This window comes from Talpa europaea (genome assembly GCF_964194135.1).
Source record: "Talpa europaea genome assembly, chromosome: 11".
Classification (NCBI taxonomy): Eukaryota; Metazoa; Chordata; class Mammalia; order Eulipotyphla; family Talpidae; genus Talpa; species Talpa europaea.
The window spans coordinates 68,570,711-68,592,595 of record NC_140078.1 but is presented as its reverse complement, the minus strand read 5'-3'; the positions used below and the strand labels follow the sequence as shown (position 1 = coordinate 68,592,595).

General features: G+C 39.6%; 1 protein-coding gene across 1 annotated transcript in view; it reads right to left on the bottom strand.

Annotated features, from left to right (window-relative positions):
- Positions 1 to 20,996, bottom strand: part of NEK4 (NIMA related kinase 4) — a gene marked incomplete at both ends in the record, with an annotated part of 28,241 nt that extends 7,245 nt beyond the window's left edge. Inside the window, 13 exon segments of the mRNA XM_084248266.1 lie at positions 1,479 to 1,567; positions 3,224 to 3,333; positions 4,060 to 4,126; positions 5,178 to 5,305; positions 5,308 to 5,315; positions 5,839 to 6,011; positions 9,443 to 9,847; positions 11,841 to 11,982; positions 14,313 to 14,467; positions 17,247 to 17,354; positions 17,547 to 17,744; positions 18,658 to 18,924; positions 20,904 to 20,996. Of these exon segments, the coding sequence (XP_084104392.1) occupies positions 1,479 to 1,567; positions 3,224 to 3,333; positions 4,060 to 4,126; positions 5,178 to 5,305; positions 5,308 to 5,315; positions 5,839 to 6,011; positions 9,443 to 9,847; positions 11,841 to 11,982; positions 14,313 to 14,467; positions 17,247 to 17,354; positions 17,547 to 17,744; positions 18,658 to 18,924; positions 20,904 to 20,996 (1,943 nt within the window).
- Positions 20,997 to 21,885: the final 889 nt, after the last annotated feature.

Here is a 21,885-nt window from a genome sequence, read left to right as displayed (position 1 = left end):
TTTTCATTAAAAAATTAAACACAATGGGTCTCCCTAGTGGCGCAGTTGAGTGCTGGGTTGCGAAGTTGCCCGCAGCTTCTGCAGCGCTGGTTCAATCCCCGGCTACCCCCCCCCCCCCCCCCCGGCCACCAGAGGAGGGTCCCACATGGCGCGCAGACCTCTCCTGCCGCCCACTGCTCCCTCAGCAGTGTACTTCGTCACTCTCTCTGTTCTGCTCCCTGCTCTGGCTCTGGTGAATTCTCTCACCCTCACACGCTTCTGACTGTACCCAGTGCTTGTATAAATAAATAAATAAATCTTTAAAAAAAAATTAAACACAAAATAACCTGAAGGAAGTTCTCTTCCAAACAACCGAATAAGTTCCTATAGATGGACCCTTCCAAAAATAACAAGTAGAAACTCTGGACAAAAAACAAAATAAACTTTGAATGTGGTGGAGAATGTACAAAATCTGCAGGCAGGCTCTGGATAGAAGTCAACATCTTTCAGCCTTAAGGCAGGCCATAGGCAGCCAAAGTACAACAGACTACGCATAGTCTTTCTAGCCTACAGAACCAAAGGACAAGAGAATATAACCACTGCCATAAGAAAGTAAAAGAGGAGTCTTAGAAGGCAAGTGTCAGAAAGTCTTAGAAGGCAAGTGTCAGGAAGTCCCAAATTCTGTGTATAAATTCTGTTGAACTATTTCTAACAAATTTAATTACCTTCAAGTACAATGCTCAAGAATAGAGAAATATCAAAGTACCAGCCCCAAATAAGAGAAAATTGACTATATCCGATATCCTGTTAAAAACAGCAGACAAGCAAAGAAATAGGAAAACAGTACACATGTGAAGAGAAAAAAGTTAATAAAAAGACCCAGAAGTGATACAGTGATAGAATTAATAGATAAGGACTTTAAGCAGTTAGAAATACATTCTAGATATCTAAGCTAGAGGAAAGCATTTACATTTTGAGAGGCATGAAAGATATAAAATAATTTAAAATTGAGCCAGAAGAGTACAATGTGTTATACATATGGAATGGGATTACTAGATTAGATATGCAGGAGAAAATAATCAGTGAACTCAGAGATAGAGCAATACAACCTAGGAAAACTGAAAAAGATGGAAAAGTCTGAACAAAAAGATGAGCACCATCAATGAGCTATGGGAAACTTTAAGCAATCTAATTTAACATGTAATTAAAATTTTCAAGAGGGCAGAAGGTCCAAAATATAGTTGAAGAAATAATGGCCAAATGTTTTCCAAGTCTGATGAAAACACTACATCCACAGATCTAAGAAGACATTCTATAAGAATTTTGAAAGAAAATCAGATGTGTTCATAAGGAGTTATTTTGGCTCTAGCATATACTAAAACCCATATATAACATTATCAATAACAATAGTACAGGTTTGAATACTACTATAAATGTATATTTAGGATTAATTCAAACAAAAATAGTTTTTGAAGGGAGAAAGAAAAACAAGAATTTACCCTTCTCTGGAATCCCCATCTGATTTATCAGTTGAACTTGTAGAAGAACTTAACTCATCCTCAGAAACACAATGGGTGAGTTTCCGTTCCTAATATTTGGAAAAACAAAATTCAACATGACCACACAACCAGAATACACAAAATAATCTTAGATGTGGCATACAAACAAATGTGCACCTAAGTCCAACTGAGCAGGAGAAACTTCAAAGAAAGTTGAAATTATTTTACCCAAACGATGACCTAGTTCCCCCATGAAGTTCACAAGTGAAGCTGACGAACATCAAAGTAAAGTTTTACAAGGCACTAGAAAGTCTTAGCTATGAAAAAATTTCCTTTCTAGAGGAGAGTGCATGAACAGTTCTGGTGTTCCAACTTCTAAGCAGAGGCCTTGTGCCAAAGGAATATTGACTTATTTTTTTTTGTTGAAGATTTATTTTATTTGTATGCATACAAGAGCTGGGGTACGGCCAGAGGTATGGGGCGGGGAGGAGGGGTGAGGGTGAGAGGATTCACCAGAGACAGAGTTGGGAACAGAATAGGCAGACTGACTGAAATACACTGCTGAGGGGAGCAGCCGGTGAGACAGGAGAGGTCTGCTGTGCCAGGTAGGTTGCTCCTTGGCCGAGGATCAAACTGGTGCTTGCAGTGGCTGCGGTTAGCTTCATAGCTAACCCACATATGGCTCACCAGGGAGGCCCAGGAATACTGGCATTGTAATATGAAAATAATGCCACTTAAATAAAAGCAACCTCCCATTGATCATATGTGAGACTCTTTGCTAAAACGCTTTAAAGGACTGCTTGATATAATTATACACAAACCTTACAAATTTGGAAAATGGAGAAGACAGCTTTAAATAGTGAAACAATTAAAGCACAGACTAGTGTTAAAGACAGATTTTCATTGTATTCAAGAGCAGGAAGTTTCTATTTTAAAATAATAACATGGGACCTCCTCGTTGGCGCAGAGGGTTGAGCACAGCGCTGTGAAGCTGTCCACAGCCTCTGCAGCGCGGGTTCGATTCCTGGCCAGCCAGGGAGATTCCCACATGGTGTGGCAGACCTCTCCTGGCTCGCCCACTGCTCCTCTCAGCAGTGCTTTCAATCCTTCTGCCTGTTCTGCGTCCTGCTCTGTCTCTGGTGAATCCTCTCACCCTCTGGTGCCTCTGGCCTGTACCCCAGCTCTCATATAAAGAAAATAAATCTTTAAAAAAAAAATAACATGTCCCTAGAAATGTCAGAAATTGGAATGTAGAAAAATGGATTATCCCCTGGGTATTTTATTATATAGAAAAATGTAAATGGATTGGAAATCTTGCAATAACCCTTTGAGCCACCAGATGGTAACCTTATATCATCTATAGATATGTGACGAAGGTACTTGACTGAAGAATAATCACCAAGTGACACTAAAATCTGGCCAGGTGGGTAGATATATTGGTTATATATCAGAATAAGCAAATTGTGGCCTAGTGGAAGGTTTCTGGAGGTCACGTTTTAAAGTCTACTAAAAAAGATATTTACCTAGGTTATAAGTGTGCCCAAAAAATTAATTCCCTAATGTAGCAAACACAATAATCCTTTTAATTATTACTGACCCTTTACTTTCCTTATCAAGAATGAAAAGTTGTACCTTAAGCCAGCAAGGCTGCAGAAATAAAAGTAACTAGTTAGCATTTATGAGGTTTACTGTATTAGGCTTGCTAGATGTAGATGTGATTACCTTTCCCCCTTAGGACTATGTACCTGAGCAACAGTGCCGTCAGAAGACAACCATCCAGTTGGAGTTGGCTGGCCTTCCTCTTGTGGCTTCTCTGACCCCACTGCACTCAGAGAAGCTCTCCTCACTGACGGGCCTGAAAAAGTGACCACTCACAGCAGTTTGTAATGGGTTGACCATGACTGAAGAGAGTTTTGCACTGGGTATGAAAGATACCCCAGCAAGGGCCAGCCTAGAAGTAACTCAGACAGCATATTCATTATCACTCTGGTGTCTGACACCTCAGTACAAATCTCAGCTCTAGGTCTAGCAGCTCTATGACTTTAGGCCCCTCTGAGCCTTAGTTTTCTCAGCTGCAAAATGGGAATAATGCCTACTTTTGGCAATAACTGTAAATATGAGATAAAGCCCTTAAAATGCTTATGATAATCTTAGACAAGCATTCAATAAATGGAAACTGCTAGTATTGTCTTTAGATAATAGTAATAGGAATGATTACAGCCCTCCGCCCAGGGTAGCACTGTTTTGGTTTTCTCTATTCTTCTTCAACCAGGACTCTGAATATGGAAACAAATTAAACACTCACTTGATTTCCTGTCTGAAATCTCCCAGGAGTTACTGTCAAAGCCCTCTTGCTCTGTTTATAATATTCTCTTCCTCTGATAATACAAGTTCTATATCCAACAGCCAATGACGATTTTTAAAAGGCTTGAATAGAAACTTCAAAAATTCTTCCATATCAGTTCCCCAAATGGTTTACTAATGCTTGAACATTCTTAACACCTTACAATCAGAATCAATGCTTATGTCCATGAGCCATACCAAGCACCACCAATAGACGAAAGAAAATTAACAACCTTACCTGAGGGGAAAAGTTCCTCCTGTGACTGCTTTAGTCGCCTCCTTTCTCTCGCTGATAATGGCCGATCCTTTTAAAGAAAGTTAGAGTGAGGGCCTCCTTGGTGCCCTAGGGGTTAAGTCTCAGCGCTATCACTACTATGGCCTGAATTCAATCTTGGGCCAGGGAGATAACCCCCATATAGCTCAGCAGACCTCTCCTGCCTGATCTGCTGCTCCCCTCAGCAGTGTATTTCAGTAAATCCACCTGTTTCTGCTCCCCACTCTGTCTCTGGTGAATCCTCTCACCACCACCCCCAAACCTCTGGCCTACACCCCAGTTCTTCCATGCAAAAAAAAAAGAAAGAAAGAAAAAAGAGTCACTTCTTTTCCTTACTATTCTTATAATACCTCGAATGCATGATGTATCATCCAGTAGTGCAGGAAAAGACTTTGCACAAGCCTTTAAAGGAGTGGTCTTTTGAAACCAGTGTATAGCAGGGATATAGCTACTAGCCAGTAATGATAACAGCCTTCATTTCTGGGAAATATTCATTTTTGGAGGGGCAAACGGGGAATTTTGCATTTCCTACATTCAGAATCTACATTCAGAAATTGTTCTCTTTAATTGGAATTGACCATCCCTGGAACTAAAGAATTTGTCTATTTCAATCAAAGCTTCAGCTGAGAATTATAAACCTGTTCCTTCCAGTGCTTGGTTAAGAAGCTTTAACACAAAGCTTCACAATATATGCAGGTTTTTACAACCAAAAAATATTATAAGAAAGTTTTTATTTTATTATTATTTTTTTAAAATTATTATTATTTTTTTAAGATCTTCATTTATTTATTTATATAAGCACTGGGTACAGTCAGAAGCGCGGGAGGGTAAGAGAACTCACCAGAGCCAGAGCGGGGAGCAGAGCAGGCAGAAGGACTGAGGTACACTGCTGAGGGGAGCAGCGGGTGGCAGGAGAGGTCTGCGCGCCACGTGGGACCCTCCTCCGGTGGCCGGGGAGCAGCCGGGGATCGAACCGGCGCTGCAGAGGCTGCGGGCAGCTTAGCAACCCAGCGCCCAACCACTGCGCCACTGGGGAGGCCCATAAGAAAGTTTGTAAAAGTCCAAAATATACCCTCACAAACCTTTGATGGTATCTCACTGCTCCCTGAACTGCTCACAGATGCAGTGACCACCACACTTCGGTTTTCAGCATCCTTTTGTGTTGAATCCACTTTTCCGATAACGGGAAGAGAAGGCAAAAGTCGAGGAGCGTGTTGGAGCTTAAATAATTAAAAAAGAGGAGGACATTATCAGTTTCATACAGCCAACTCCAAAGTTTTCCCACTGGTAAGTGGGAAAGTGGGTAAGTCGCCAGTGATTAGATCTCAAAAACTTAAAAATACTGCATTTTGGGGGGAGAATTATGCCAAAAGTGAAATGCTATCTAAAAAGCTAATAGAGACAGTGCCTAAAAAGATTACTTCAAGAAATGAGGAGTCAGCATGAGTTTATATTAGGGAGAAACTGTTCATTAATATAACACAGGGGAGATCTGAGATTTATGTCATTAGCCTGTTTAACTCTTAAAATGACCAGCCCCTCTTTGCTAGATGAACAGTAAGACAAAGTCCTTACTCTGCTTCCATCTCACTGGCATTTGAAAATTACTAGCTGGCATCTAGTTAGCTACCACCCTTCTCCATATATTCGTTGCATTTCTTATGTGCCTTCCTGACAACTGCTAATCATTCTAAATAGAGACTGAGCTTCCTAAATCTGTTTCCCAAATAGCAGCATGATGACTCCTTCCAGAGATTTCTGCCGACCTGTCTCTTTTCCCCATTGTGCTCAGTCTGTTCTCTTTTCTTCTGCCGTCGCTGTCGAGACAGGGAAGGCTCAGATCCAGAGCTGTGTGGCTGTAAACCTGGGTGAATTCTATCCTGTTTCTCTATAATATATTCACCAGCATCTTGAGCCTTAAAAATAATAAAATGAGACAAATAGCAACAAAAACAGAATAATGAAATAGTTTTTGAACTCCCAAATAGCCAAATCCTCTATATCTACTTTTATATTTATGATGAAAATCAGGGAGTCATCTTTCTCAAAATAAATGCTTATTTGCAGTGTTGACAGGCAAAGACAAAATGCTGATATTATTATCCACATACTCTAGCTTCTTTTCTCTTTTCCCAAATAAAAATAATTATTTCTATTAAAATTACTCAGCTAGTTTTTAACCTGAAACTACTGGTGTTCAATTTTTAAAATTTTTTCATAACATTCAATAGATTTTTCTGTTCAGAAAACTTACAAATGTTCAAATGAAATCTAATTTATTATATACAATTTCCCATGTAAACATCATTTATTTGGATGTATTATTAAAAAGCACGATGAAAACAATATTGAGTTTGAAGTTAGATGAAGTCATATCTGAAAACCTCAACTCCTGAATTTCAATTTTTTCTCATCTATAAATCAATATAAATTCTTACACTGTATAACTGAGGATTTGAGGAGATGTTGCACTTAATGTATTTAGGACTATGTTTAGCACACAGTGCTCAAAAAGTGGGAATTATCACTAGCAGCAGTCATGATAAAATGAATTACCTTCTAAGTTATAAAGATCACCAAGGTATTAGTATTTTAATTTGGATAGCTGGTTTTAGAAACTAATGTATACCAAAAATTAAAATAAAATATATTCTTGCTTTATTTATTTATATATATTTATTTATTTATAGATTTATTTATGCATACAAGAACTGGGGTACAAACCAGAGATGCAGGGGGGCAGGTGAGAGAATTCACCAGAGACAGAGCAGAGAGCAGAACAGGCAGACTGACTGAAATACACTGCTGAAGCGAGACAGGAGAGGTCTGCTTCGCCATGTGGGTTTCTCCCTGGCAGGCCGTGGATGGATCTTGTGTTGCAGAAGCTGCAGATTGCTTCATAGTGTGGTGCCCAACATCCTGCGCCACCAAGAAGGCCCTATTCTTGCATTTATTTTTATTTATTTATTTTTTAAAGGCATGTATTATTTATTTATTTGTTTGTTTGTTTGTTTATACATGCACTGGGTACAGTCAGAAGCGCGGGAGGGTAAGAGAATTCACCAGAGCCAGAGCGGGGAGCAAAGCAGGCAGAAGGATCGAAGTACACTGCTGAGGGGAGCAGCGGGCGGCAGGAGAGGTCTGCGCGCCATGTGGGACCCTCCTCTGGTGGCCGGGGAGCAGCCGGGGATCGAACCAGCGCCTCAGAGGCCGTGGGGAGCTTCGCAACCCAGCGCTCAACCGCTGCGCCACCGGGGCGACCCTTGCATTTATTTTTAAGCAATTTTTAAGTATCAGAATATCTGTTTTCAGGTATATGGACATTGCTAATTGAATATCACTCAATCAACAAATTTTTATCAAGAGCCCACTATATGGTACATTTTTAGAAAGAAAACAAATATTATGATATTAATACAAGATAAAATTGTTTAAGAGCCATCATTAGACATTATCATCCATCATTTGGCTCCTCTGGAAAATGCAAATAATGACTCTTACAGGTAAAATAATTTGAAAATTCATTCTTTCAAGATTATTTGCATCCAAAAGGGTGAATTTGGACCTGTTCTCATAGCATACACAAAAAGTAACTCCAAATGGATCACAGACCTAAATGTAAGAGCTAAAACTATAAAATCTTAGAAGAAACTATAAATTCTCATAACACCAAAAGCACAAGACATAAAAGGAAAAAGCAAGTCAAATGTGGCTTGATCAAAATTAAAAATGTTTATGCTTCAAAGAATACCATCAAGAAAGTGAAAAGACAACTCACAGAATGGAAGATATTTTCAAGTCTTATATCTGAAAATGGACTAACATCTAGAATAGAGGAGGAATTCTTGCAATTTAACAAAAAAGAAATAAACCAATTTTAAAATGGGAAAGGATCTGACAGATATTTCTCCAAAGCAAATGGCCAATGAGCACATGAGAAGATGTTCAACATCATTAATCATTAGGGATATTCAAATCAAAATCACAATACCATTTCATACCCATTAGGATAGCCAGAATTAAAAAAAAAAAAAAAACCCAAAAATGGGAAATAGCAAGTGTTGGTGAGGATGTGGAGAAATTTCAACTCCCATATATTGTTGGAGGGAAGTACAATGATGTAGTTACTTTGGAAAATAGTTTTGCAGTTCCACAAAATGTTAAATACAGTTAGTATATGACACATCAATTGTACTCCTAGGTATATACCAAAGAGAAAAAAAACATGTCACATAAAGATTTGCACAAGGATGTTTACAGAAGCACTATGCATAGTAGCCAAAAAGTATAAATATTTACCATTGATAAATAGATAAATAAAATATGGTATGTACATAAAATGCAATTTATTTGGCAAGAAGAAGGAATGATACTAGTGTATGCTACAACATAGATCTTAAAAACATACTAAGTGAAAGAAGCCAGATACAAAAAGCCACAGGATTCCATTTATATGAAATGATCAGAACAGGCAAATGCAGGCGGTCAATAACTGCTGCGGCTAGAGGCAAGGAGGAATGGACAGTGAACGTAACTAGGCATGGGGTTTCTTTTGAGGTCATGAAATGTTCTAGAATTAAACAGTAGTGATGATTACACAACTTTATGAACATATTAAAAACCACTGAATTGGTACTTGAAAACTTAAAAAAAAAAAAGAAAAAATTAAACTAGTGAATCTGATGGCTAAGCAGAACAAGTACAACACATATAATTTTATCTATAAAGTACTAAGGATTCCAATGTCCAGAGAAACCTTAAGACTGTATCTTGGTTTTGATTTAATGGCTTTAAGAGTATTATAGTTGCATTTTTTCTAAAAACGTTATTAAATATATAAACATATAGTTTATTACATACTTATATAAAAGATGTTAAACTAAAAAATATATGAAGTTTAAATATATTTAAATCCTATTATTAAAATATAGTCTATATATATTTTAAACATTTTACATATAAAAATGTAAAGTTAACCAAATGTTAAGGCTTTCTAATTCTCAGCTATTATTAACTCAAGATTCTTTCCAAGTTCAAGTAGAACAGAACTTGAAATCAGATTTTCTGATTGTTTGAACTACCCATCTACTTGGAAGACTAAGAGTGACACATAGAGAGCAAAAAAATCCAAATATTATACTTTGACCAAGTACCATTGCCAGGCCAGTCACACAAGAGATCTAAGAATCCCACGGGTCCTATCTTTTGGTTTATCTTATGTTTAAAATGGTACAGAATATGTTTTCCTGAAATGACAACTAGAAAACACTCAAAAAACAACCCACACCTTTATAACTGCACTTTCCATTCCTCCCTTTGAAACTAACAACTTATGCTTATCACTCACCTGGTCCTTTGGCTTTTGGTCTTTGTTTAGGGGCTGCAGAGGCTTCACTGGGTCAGTTCTTCCCCCAGTAACATCATTAGAGGCCCGTGTAGAAATTAGGTTTCCAGGTTGAGTGCTGGATTTAGTGTTATACTGCAGATTTTCCTTCACTTGAGAAATATTGCATTTGCCTTCTAGCTCAACAAAAGCATCTGAGTGTCTTGGTTGATTCTCTTGAGCTAGGCCAACATTCATTGAGTCCCTCCTTTCTGCTGGTAAGATGTCAATATTCACCCTACTGATTGTAGCTAGTGACTCTGCAGTACTGCTCGTGTCTGCCTTGCCGGTGTGGCCTTTCAGACTCATAGGTATCTTTAATGGGTCAATGACTATCGGTTTCTCCTGGAACAAACATTTGTCTTCACCCTGAGTGAAAACATACTGGGTGAAAACATGCATTCTTCATACCATATAAAAAAAATTAACTCAAAATTAACTCAGAAAATTAAACACAGATTTACCATATGAGGCAGCAATTTCACACTTAGGTATATACTCCAAACAATGTAAAGTAGGGACTCAAATAGGTATCTGTGCACCAATGTTTACAGCAGCATTATTGACAATGGCCAAAAAGTGGAAACAACCCCAAAATTCATTAGCAGATGAATAGACAAACAAAATGTAGTATATCCTTACAATGGAATATTATAAAGCCATTGAAAGGGATTAAGTTCTGATATATGCTACAACATGGATAAACCCTGAAAACTTACTAAATGAAATAAGACATACAAAAGTAAAAATATATGATTTCACTTATGTGAGATACCTAGTACAGGCAAAATCAAAGACAGAAAGTAGGTTAAGGTTACCAGGATCCGAGAGCAGGAAGTATGGGAGTTATTGCTCAATGGGTACAGAGTTTCTGTTTGGAATGATAAAGAATTTTAGAAAACAGAAGTGATAGTTGCACAACAATGTGCTGTAACTAAGGTCACTAAATTGGATGCTTAAAGATAGTTCAAATGTCAAATTTTATGTTTTATCTTTCCACCAATAAAGTTTTTTTTTAATGGATCAATAGCCTAAATATAAGAGTTAAAACTAGAAGACTCCTGGAAGAAAACATAATGATCACCTGGATTTGGCAAGAATTCTTAAATGTGACACCAAAAGCATGAGCAACTAAAGGGAAAAACAGATAACTTAGACTTAACCAAAATTTAAAGATTATGTACATAAAAGAATATTTATCAAGAAAGTAAAAAGACAACTTATAGAATGGGAGGAAATATTTGTAAATCATATATCTGATAAGGTTCTAATATCCAGAACATAGAAACAATACTTAGACCATAATAACAAAGTACACAAATACAAAAGCCCAATTAAAAAATGGACAATAGAGACATTTAGAGACTTAATAGAGACATTTCTCCAAAGAAGGCACATAAATGGCCAAGAAGCATGTGAAAAGATGCTCTGTGTTGTTTGTCATTAGGGAAATGCAAAACAAAACTACAGTGATATACCACTTTACATCTACTGGTATGGACAGAGTAAAAAAAAAAAAAAAAACAAGAAGAATTGGCAAGGTTGTAGAAAAACTGGAACTCTGGTGGACTGCTGGAAGACGTGTAAAATGGTATAACTGCTCTGGAAAATAGTGTGGTAGGTGCCTCAAAAAGTTAAATATAGAATTAATGTATAACCCAGCAATTCCACTCCTAGGTATACACCTAAAAGAACTGAAGACAGGTAGTCAAACACAGAAATGTTCATAACAATAGCCAAAAGGTGAAGACAACCCAATATCCACCAATGAATGAACAAACTGTGGTGTACAATGGAATATTATTCAGACATAAAAATAAAGATTGATATACGCAATATAGCTAAACCTCAAAAACATTATGCAAATGAAATAAGTCAGCTACAAAAGGGTACATATTGTATGATTACATTTATAAGTATACAGAATAGGCAAATTAAAAGAGAGGGGAAAAAGCATCGGTGATTTCCAAAGGCTAGATGGAGAATAAAACAAGGAGTTTCTTCTTAATGGGTATGCCGCGTCCTTTAGGGATGATGAAAATGCTTTGGAACTAGATAGAGGGGTGATTGCACAACATTGCACTTACTTGTTCACTTTAGAATGATTAACTTTGTTATATAAATTTCACCTCAATTAAAAAAATTCTTCAAGTTATTACAGCACTGACTTCATGAACGGTTTCAACATCCACCTTGGATAAAGTGGGCTACTTTCACTAGTATTCTATCTTTATAATACATGATTAATTGCACTACAAAATATTTAGTAAAAACCTAATAATTTCACATAAAATAATTTGCTTTTATTACCTATCATTTCAAGACAGTTTTGAAAACATATGCCCCTTAAAAAGAAACATACCATTATATGTATCTTGGAATCCTCAGAAGAGTGTAGTTGGGGGAGAACTACTTCATGATTTGCTTCAGTCTTTCCAGAGACCACTACAACAACAGACTTGGATTTAGAGTCACCATTTTTAATATTATTTTTGGAGGTTTTACTTCATGAGAAAGAAAAGAAAAAGTTATTATCAAGATTGTGACGATTAAAGGTTTTTACATATACAAGGAAATGCGGATATTACACTCCCATATAAGACTGTTCCATTTATAAAGAGTCTTTTAAAAACTAGGGGGCATTCTAGAAAATACAACCATGCTCTTTGAAACAATGTCATGAAAAACAAAAGAGGTGGGAAACTATCCCAGACCCAAACTAAGGAGACATGCAGACTAAATGCCAGCGTTCCCTTGATTGGATCCTGGAACATTAGGACATTAGTAGAAAAACTAGTGAAAGCTAAATAAAGTATAGTGTTCAACCAATAGTAATGTACTAAGGGTGGTTTCTTAGTCCTGACAAATGTACCATGGCAATGGAAGATGTTGGTAATACTTGAAACTAGGTGAGGAAGGTATATAAGCCAGGCGTTGCTTAATGATGTTTTGGTCCACAAAAGACCACATACATAATGGCAGTCTCAATAGGTCATACCATGCACCCTAGGTGTGCAGGAGGCTCTACCACCTAGGATTATGTAACTATACTCTATGACATTTGCATAACAAAATTACCTAATAAACCATTTCTCAGGGGTATCCCCACATTTCTTAGGACTTATCTCCATAATTAAGTGATTCATGATTGTTCTGAGGCTCTGTATTATTTTTGTAATTTTCTGTAAATATAAAATTATTCCAAAATAAACAATCAGAAATTACCTCACAAACAGAAGCACCAGGATTATTTTCATCTTCAAGTTTCACACATTTATGGTAATAACACCACAACTGTTTTGCCCAGTTTGAGAGTAAAAGTGACTGGTATATTCAGCCTCAATTTACAGAATAAATGTATACAAGATTAATAACTCCAACTGTTTTAATGTTATGTTTCTACAACGGGGCTAAATAAACCTCTAGAGAATTCAAAGGAAGCATAAAGACTAGCACTATGGAAGTTCATAGGTTTGTTTAGTGGGAGATTCTAGACAACATTAACAAGATGGCCTTTCTTTATCCCCCATGTGCTCTCCAGCATTGCCTCCCAAATTTATTTATTTATTTGTTTATTTAAATATGAATGTCTTAACATGCTTTAAAAATTTATCTGTAATGTATGTACTGCAAAAACCCACAAAATTTCCTACTTAAAGGTTATGTTTTCCACAGTCAAAAGAAAGCAAATTAAGCTCAAAGTAAATGAGATGAAGAGCCACAATTTTATGGATATGTATGTTGCCTTCCAATTTAACATGTCACAAAGTAGAGCTCGTAAATGTTTTGTCCAGCCCTAAATCTTAGATCCTGGTATAGTTGTTTAGTGAAAGTAAGATCTACAAGTCAAAGGAAGGAAGCAAAAGGATTTTGACACTAAAAGTTACATGAATGAAGAGGAAATCTTAGGAAAGCTTTCAGAAATGTAAGCCCTAGTTTTTATGTGACTATTATTTAACATAGTACATAATGTAATAGATTTCTTAGATAATCTCTCATTTTAATATGATTTCTAAAACATACGTCCTTTGAAAAGAATCATACTCGGTATGTTCTGGAACCCTCTGAGGGACATTAATGTGATTCTCTAAATGGTGTTCTAGATTTCTGACTCTGGCAGTTAAGCTAAATCTTAACATATATTCTAGTCATGCAATTTTATGTCCTGTTTTTGTTTTTTTTGATATTTCAAGAGCAGGTTTATTAGAAAAGGGACAAGAGTAAAAGACACTTCCATAGACACAAACGGTAAGGAAAAGCTGCCCCGAAAGAGACAGGTTTGCTGAGAGGCCTGAGTGGTTGTGGGTGGGCGGCCTTGAGGAGAGCTGCCTCCACTGAGGGAGGTCAGTGAAGAGAAGCCCCGGCATGTAACGATCACGGGCAGGCAGGAGGCTGCTGCCCTGTGGAGAGAGAGAGTTGGTGAAAAGAGGCACCTGCATAGTCACAGGTAGGAAGTGGAAGTGCTGCCATCCTATTTTTTAGAAAATTCAACAATCAAGATGTGGTATATCCACACAATGGAATATTAGTCAGAAGGGAAGATGAAATGTTTCCATTTACAGCAAAATGGAGAGAACTATGTGTAGTAAAGTAAATCAAAGACAAGTATTGGATGTTTACATAGCAGACAAGTCAACAAAGAAAAATACTTATATTTTATGAGTGGCAGAAAGGGTCAAACAGTATAAAGGATGGTGGTGGGAAATAAAATTAAAATAAAAAAGCTTAAATTTTTTTAAAAAGCACCTCAACATAAACTCTTGTATATGAAAACTGTTGAAACCACCCTCTCTTATTCTATTTAGCCCAGCTATTTATAAGAGAAGCATCTTACGCCTTTGTGGCCTCCAAAAACAAGGAGATTTGGCGTTTTATGTAAGGCTGTCTCAGGATGCTCCTCACAGAAGGTCTTTCTTCAGGCTTTTTGCTCAACATTGTTCTTATCAGTTCTGCCAACTCTGGGCTATAATCTTTCGGCATGGGCGGCAGCTACAAAGAGAGATAATACCACAGTTATGACAAAGGATTCTGTGAAACAAAGTGAAAGATAAAGGTTTACAATCATTTATTTAAAGTCACTATCTACTAAGCAGAAATAACTAGAACATTAGTCTATAGAAAGTATATTGGCAATAACAGCAAGTTGTAAAAGTATATTCTTCAAATCAGTAGTCCCATTTGAGGACTCTCTCCTTCAGAAATGAGAACATAAATTCCTAAAGATTTATGTACCATTGCAATATTGTTCTTGCAGTAGTAAGCAACTGGAAATAATTTATACATCATTCCATCAGGAACTTGTGGAATAGATTATGGTACATCCTTCTAATAAAATATTAGGAAACCTCTTTAAAAATACAGGTATTTACCTGGAAAGATGTCCCTCGTGTATTAAGTGATTTGTTTACTGATATGCATAAACTGATTCCATTTCAGTGAACAGAACAGGCAGATTGACTGAAATATATTGCTAAGGGGAGCAGGGGGAGAGTCAGGAGAGGTCTGTTGCACCATGTAGGTAGCTCCCCTGACCGGGGATTGAACTCATGCTGCAGTGGCTGCAGATAGCTTCATAGATTGTGTCTTAACCCCTTGCGCCACCATGGACCAGGCCCCCCATTTCAGTTACTTTTTAAAGAATGTGTGTGTGTGTATAAATGGATATACATACCCAGTTATATCTTTATAGATAGGAAAAAGTCAGAAAGCCTATTCACCAAATTATTAGCAATGGTTATCTCGAGGGAATGGAAATTAATAGGAGAGGGGAATTTCACTCCTATCTTGTTTGATCCTTTAAAAATATAATTATGGGCAAATTTTACTTTGTGTTTTTCAATATTTTTTTAAATTAAAAATTAAATGAGTCTTGGTATGTTCCTCATGGAACTAACATATAAAACATTAGTCACTCTGGCATCTATATCATACATGATGCTTTCTGCAGTTCTTTTTTTTTAAGAGATTTATTCTATTTATGCATACAAAAACTAGGGTACAGGTCAGAGATATGGGGGGGTAAGAGGATTCACTAGAGAAAGTGGGGATCAAAATCGGCATATCTACTGAAATACACTGCTGAGGGGAGCAGCAGATGAGACAGGGGAGGTCTACTGCGCCATGTGGGTTGCTCCTTGGCTGGCTGGGGATTGAACTCATGCTGCAGTGGCTGCCAAATGCTTGATAGTGCTGTCTTTAAGCCTGCACCACCAGGGAGGCCCCTTTCTGCAGTTCTTAACCGGTTACTGGTGATTATGAAGATTAACAAAGGAACAACAAGTTCAGCGTAGACTCATTTTATTTATTTATTTATTTATTTGAAAGAATCCAAATTAGTTTTTAAAGATTTATTTATTATTTATTTATACAAGCACTGGGTACAGTCAGAAGTGCCAGAGGGTGAGAGAATTCACCAGAGCCAGAGCGGGGAACAAAACAGGCAGAGTGATGAAGTACACTGCTGAGGGGAGCAGCGGGCGGCAGGAGAGGTCTGCACGAGATGTGGGACCCTCGCCCGGTGGCCAGGAATCGAACTGGCGCTGCGGAGGCTGTGGGCAGCTTCGCAGCCCAGCACTCAACCGCTGCACCACCGGAGAGGCCCAGAGAGTAGACTCATTTTTAAATGGAGTTTATTTAACCATAAGCTACATAGAAGATACTAATAATCTCTCAGGACAGCTGCATATCCTGTGAGTACAAATTAGTAGGTTTCAAAATGTCAATTCTTCGGAGCCATTAAGCCACCTTTACAAATTAATATTAAGAAAACAAAAAGGGCCTCCCCTGTGGCGCAGCGGTTGAGCACTGGGTTGCGAAGCTGCCAGCAGCTTCTGCAATGCCGGTTCGATCCTGGGCTGCTCCCCAGCCACCGGAGGAGGGTCCCACATGGCCACCAGAGGAGGGTCTCACATGGTGCGTAGACCTCTCCTGCCGCCCGCTGCTCCCCTCAGCAGTGTACTTCGGTCCTTCTGCCTGCTCTGCTGCTTCTGACTGCACCCTGTGCTTGTGTAAATAAATAAATCTTAAAAAAAAAAAAAAAAAAGAAAGCAAAGGGCCTCCCTGGTGGCACAGGCGGTTGAGCACAGCGCTGTGAAGCTGTCCACAGCCTCTGCAGTGCTGGTTCGATCCCCGCCTGCCTCAGAGCAACCCACATGGCGAGCAGACCTCTCCTGTCTCTCCCGCTGCTGCCCTGAGCAGTGTATTTCGTCAGTCTGCCTGTTCTGTTCCCTGCTCTGTCTCCCATGAATCCTCTGACCCTCCTGCGCCTCTGGCCTGTATCCTGGTTCTTGTATAAATAAAAATAAATCTTTTTTTTTTAAAAAAAAGGGTATCTCCGGTGGCGCAGTGGTTGAGTGCTGGGCTGCAAAGCTGCCCGCAGCCTCTGCAGCGCCGGTTCAATCCCCGGCCACCGGGTGAGGGTCCCACATCTCGGGCAGACCTCTCCTGCTGCCCACTGCTCCCCTCAGCAGTGTATTTCGTCAGTTTGCCTGTTCTGCTCCCCGCTCTGGCTCTGGTGAATTCTCTCACCCTTCCATGCTTCTTCTAACTGTATCCAGTGCTTGTATAAATAAATAAATCTTTAAAAAAAATTAATATTAAGAAAACAGCCAGTCTTTCCCCTCTATTCCAACTTTTCCCAATGAAAGGAGACATTATTACTAACTACCCAATATCAAAGATTACTCACTTTTGCCATTAACTCCTTACAAAGCTGCATTAAATTCACCTTGCTCCAAATAGTAAAAAAAAGTTCCAGAATATTCTTTACCTTTCCTTCAATAATCCGATAAACTAAAGAATTCATGTCTTTTGCATTGAAAGCATGCTTAAGGGTGGCCATTTCATAAACACAGCATCCCAGGGCCCAAACATCAGACTAGAAAAGAAAAAACAGCAAATGATCAAATGTTGAAATGCCTTGTTTACATTTTTCCCATTTAAAAAAAAAGGACATTTTCCTTAAACCAATTTACAGATAACTCTTCTGGACTTACTATTCTCATGGGTTCTGATATTATGAATACTGTCTTAGAAATAAGATGAGCGGACAGACCCAGCTCAGTCTTACCTTATAGTTGTAAGGTTTGTTTGAGAACAATTCAGGGCTCATGTAGTAGGGTGTGCCAATGAGGGTACTAGCCATGTCACAGTGGTTCTCTAACACTCGGGCAATTCCTAGGTCACCCACTTTGATGATGTTTGTTCTTGTTAAAAAGACATTTTGAGTTTTCAGATCTCGGTGAAGGATATGCTTTTCATGTAAATACTGGGAAGAGAAATAAAATTTCATAAAATATATATTTACTTATCTACTTGTTTATTCTTGGCTTCTTATACATCATCAACAACTGCATAAGAGCCTAGTTATATATCAAAACACTATTGTTTCATAATCACTATTGTTTCATAAAAAAATCTATGTACAATTTTCCAAAGTAAGAAAATGAAGTTCCATGTCCAGTTCCTTCATAATCGTTCCCTATAACTTGACAATTATTCCACATAGCATTAATTAGATCTAGTTAAAAATATGCTTACAAACTGCCACTAAAGGTAGAAAGACAACTTACACAAGGTCAGGACTACATCCTCTCAGAATCATGAAATCTTTAGCTTAATACACCAAGATGACTTCCATTTAGAGAAAATATCTTAGAATTTAAGCAAGGCCAATTAATTCAAGATAAATCTGCCCAGCTCCAGAGTGGTATTTCATAAACAGTCCCACTTTTGGATATGAGTATGTTAAAACATAAACATATTTTGGATGTCCACTTACTCTGCTACAGCAGGGTTAAAGCCCAGATGCCCACAGTTTAGGCATATTAATTAAACTAGTCACTTTGAAGTATGACATACCTATCTAACTGATAACAAACATGGTCATTTTTTGCTCTTTGACAACTTGGGACCCTTAAAATTGACTTCGCTATGAATAGAGAACCGATTTCCCCACCAATGTGACACAAAATTCAAATCTACTTCAAAAGAAATATCATTCAATCAGAAACATCCTAATGCTACATACAATAAGAGTGAGCAGGGTCACTTCATAAGTGGATTTTCAAAAAAACCCCACATTTATTTCCCATGTAACTGGTTAAGAATTTTCCTAAAATCCACCTGCCATCCCCCCTGCCACCTTGAAGCAAGTGAGATGCTACAAGTTTGGACAGTACCTGCAGAGCCATTGCGATCTGCACAAACCACTCCACCACCTGACGTTCGGGTAGAAGCCGCCCCTTCTGCTCCTTGAGCTTTCGGTACAGATCACCTCCTTCACAGAAGCCCATGACAATGTACAGCAGACCATCTCCTCCTTCCCATGATTCCTTGTAGGTGACAATGTTGGGGTGCTTCAGCTGAGACAAGAGTTGAGCTTCTTGTTCAGCAGCTCTCCTCTCTCGGCTGGAAGCATTTCGGAGATTCAGTTTTTTGATGACATACTGCAAAGAAAATACATGTGTTGACGATGTGCAAATAAACATAATTTTGGAGGTTCAAAAGTATGTAAGTGTTTTCCTGAGTGTCCTCAAAACCAACCTTCTGGATCCTGACAGAACCTATTCATTTTGTTATTCACAAAGCACAAAATTAGGAATAAAATTTACTATCACTAAAGATAGTTTTTACAAGCTAGAATTACAACATAGCAGGGAAGGTCACCAAAAATTACACTTTCTAGCTGCATTTTACAATCTCATTAATCTGCATTTACATCTTATCAATGGCTAAAAAATTACTTCATGTTTACATTCCACTGGATCAGTGGATAGAGATTCTGTAATCACCAAGTTCTCTCTACAAAGGTGCATGGATATGACTTGAATATACACCTGCAGATAGAGAGGGTTCACAGACTGCATTAGATACTCAAAGGGATCCAAGGCCCAAAAAGGTTAACAATTACTGATCCTCAAGCACAAAATTAATCCCACTTAAAAAAAAGTGTATGGGGCCTCCCCGGTGGCGCAGCGGTTGAGCGCTGGGTTGCGAACCTGCCCGCAGCCTCTGCGGCGCCGGCGCCGGCGCCGGTTCGATCCCCGGCTGCTCCCCGGCCACCGGAGGAGGGTCCCACATGGCACGCAGACCTCTCCTGTGGCCCGCTGCTCCCCTCAGCAGTGTACTTTGGTCCTTCTGCCTGCTCTGCTCCCCGCTCTGGCTCTGGTGAATTCTCTCACCCTCCCGCGCTTCTGACTGTACCTAGTGCATGTATAAACAAAACAAACAAACAAATAAAATAAATAAATAAACATGCTTCTATAAAATTAAAAAAAAAAAAAGGAGTATGCTCTGGTACCTAAAACATTGTCCTCAATTAACTAAAGACCAATACAACTCATTTATTCAACAAAAACACATTGTATGTGTATAAAATTAAATAAACTACAGTCAAATATGAGGGGCTATTATTACAGCCAGTATCCTATCTTCATCTCAAAAAAATCCAGTGACAACTCCAGTGCCTACAGAATAAACCTCTTATGCCTGAGCTTTTGAACCAGGCAGAGTGACCTGCACTTGACACAAGACAGAAAAAACGAGGGATTTAAATTTAGAGGGACAGCTCCTCTCAGTTTGTCTGGGGCAGTTGCATTGTCTTGGTGTAATTATTACCAGTGCCTCTGTTTAGTTTCAAAATGATGCCAGTTTGTACAATACATTACACGGTCACCCTATTTATAACCCACATGAAAGAACTGGCTCATTATCCCAAGGGTGATGGGACAAAGTGCTTTAAGCAAAGGAGTGACAACATTAGGTATAAGTTTTAGAAAGCTCACTGAGACAGCAATGAAAGTGATGGATTGGAGAAGAGCAAGTCATGTGACAGGAAGGACCAGTGGGAGGCCATGGCCATAACTTAGAGTTAATGCTGTCCTGGGTTGGGGTGATACCAGTGGAGTCAGAAAGAACTGTTGGCTTGGCAGACAGATGAATAAGGGGGTGAGGGGGTGTGTGCGTTTGAGGTGGGGTGGAGGGGAGTGTCAGAATGACTCCCATGTGTCCAACTTGGTATCTGGCTAGTGAGTGGTGCTATTCATTGAAATGGAAGTGGTGAGAGTAGGTTTCACTGAAATGGGGGTTGTGAAAGTAGGTCTGGCCATAAGGTGAGTCTCCAGGTCAGGATCTCTCGGCCCTTTATTCAAGGAGTAATAGCAGACGCTAACTCCCAGGAATGCATGATCTCACTGAACTGTCAAGAGCTGGTATCAAGCACACCAATTTAGAGCACAAAGGAGTACTACAGGGACTCTGAGGCGCATATTACAGGGGGCCTGGCCTAGTCTTGGTGTGGGAGGATTCCCTGAGAAAGTGCCATCGGGGTGAGTCTCCATCAGACCATGCCGGCCTAGCTTTTGGACGGCTTCTCAGAGAACCCTTGCCTGCCCTCCGCCCCCTGCCCGGCCCCAACCGCGCGGACCTGCCTGCCGTCCCGCCGGTGCCTCACGAGCGTCACCTCCCCGTAGCTGCCCCTGCCCACGGCCCGGAGGTGACAGTATGCAGCCAGGGGCATGTTCCTGGCGCGGGCCCACAGTAGGGATTCAGCGGCAGCAGCGAGCAGAGCAGCGGACGGCGGCGGGAGGCCCGGTTCATGCCCGAGAGGCTGTGGCGAGCGAGGCTGCCTAGGCGGCCGGGCCCCGGCGCGAGCGCAGAGGCCGAGCCCACGGCGACGCCGCTGCCATAGCGATCCGGGTAGTCGCAGTCCCGCGCATGCGCCGGCGGCCCGGGAGGATCCACCATAGAGCCAGGGCGCCAGCCGGCCAGAGAGGCCGTCTCCGGGAGGATCCGCCATAGAGCCTAGGCGCTAAGCGGCTAGAGTGACTCTGCCGGTCCCTGTGGGGGGTCACTTTCTGCCTCAGTTCCACCGTGGGGGACTTAACGGGTTGTCTTGGAAGCTTCCACTTACTGATCACGTACTTGTTTTAAGTGCTTTGCATGTACAAGTATTTATTGACTACTTACCACGTGCTAGGGCAACAAATTCCCTGCTTTCCTGGAGCTCACATTCTAATGGGGGAGAGGGGTTGGCGAAATCTAAAGAGTCTACAAGTAACATTATATTTGAATTATCACATTATGGTTAATCAATGGTTAATACATCCGGCAATCCATCTTAATTTTTATGCATTTCAAAGTAAATTTGTTACAGGGCAGGGAGAGGGACCCTGCAAACCTGCCTGCTCTAAATAGTTTCTGCCGTCCGCCCTGTCCCTGTTACAAATTGAAGCTGTCAATCCATTTCACCCCTAAACACGTCAGCTTGTGTTGCTTATGAGAACGGCAAAGAACTCTCATGAGGAGTCCACCTCAATGATTCCACGAAGTCACTTGACCAAACTAGGCAAGGCTTCTAGTAGTTTAAGGCAGCGCCCCTGGCCCCCTTTAAAAGCCCTGTATGTAAA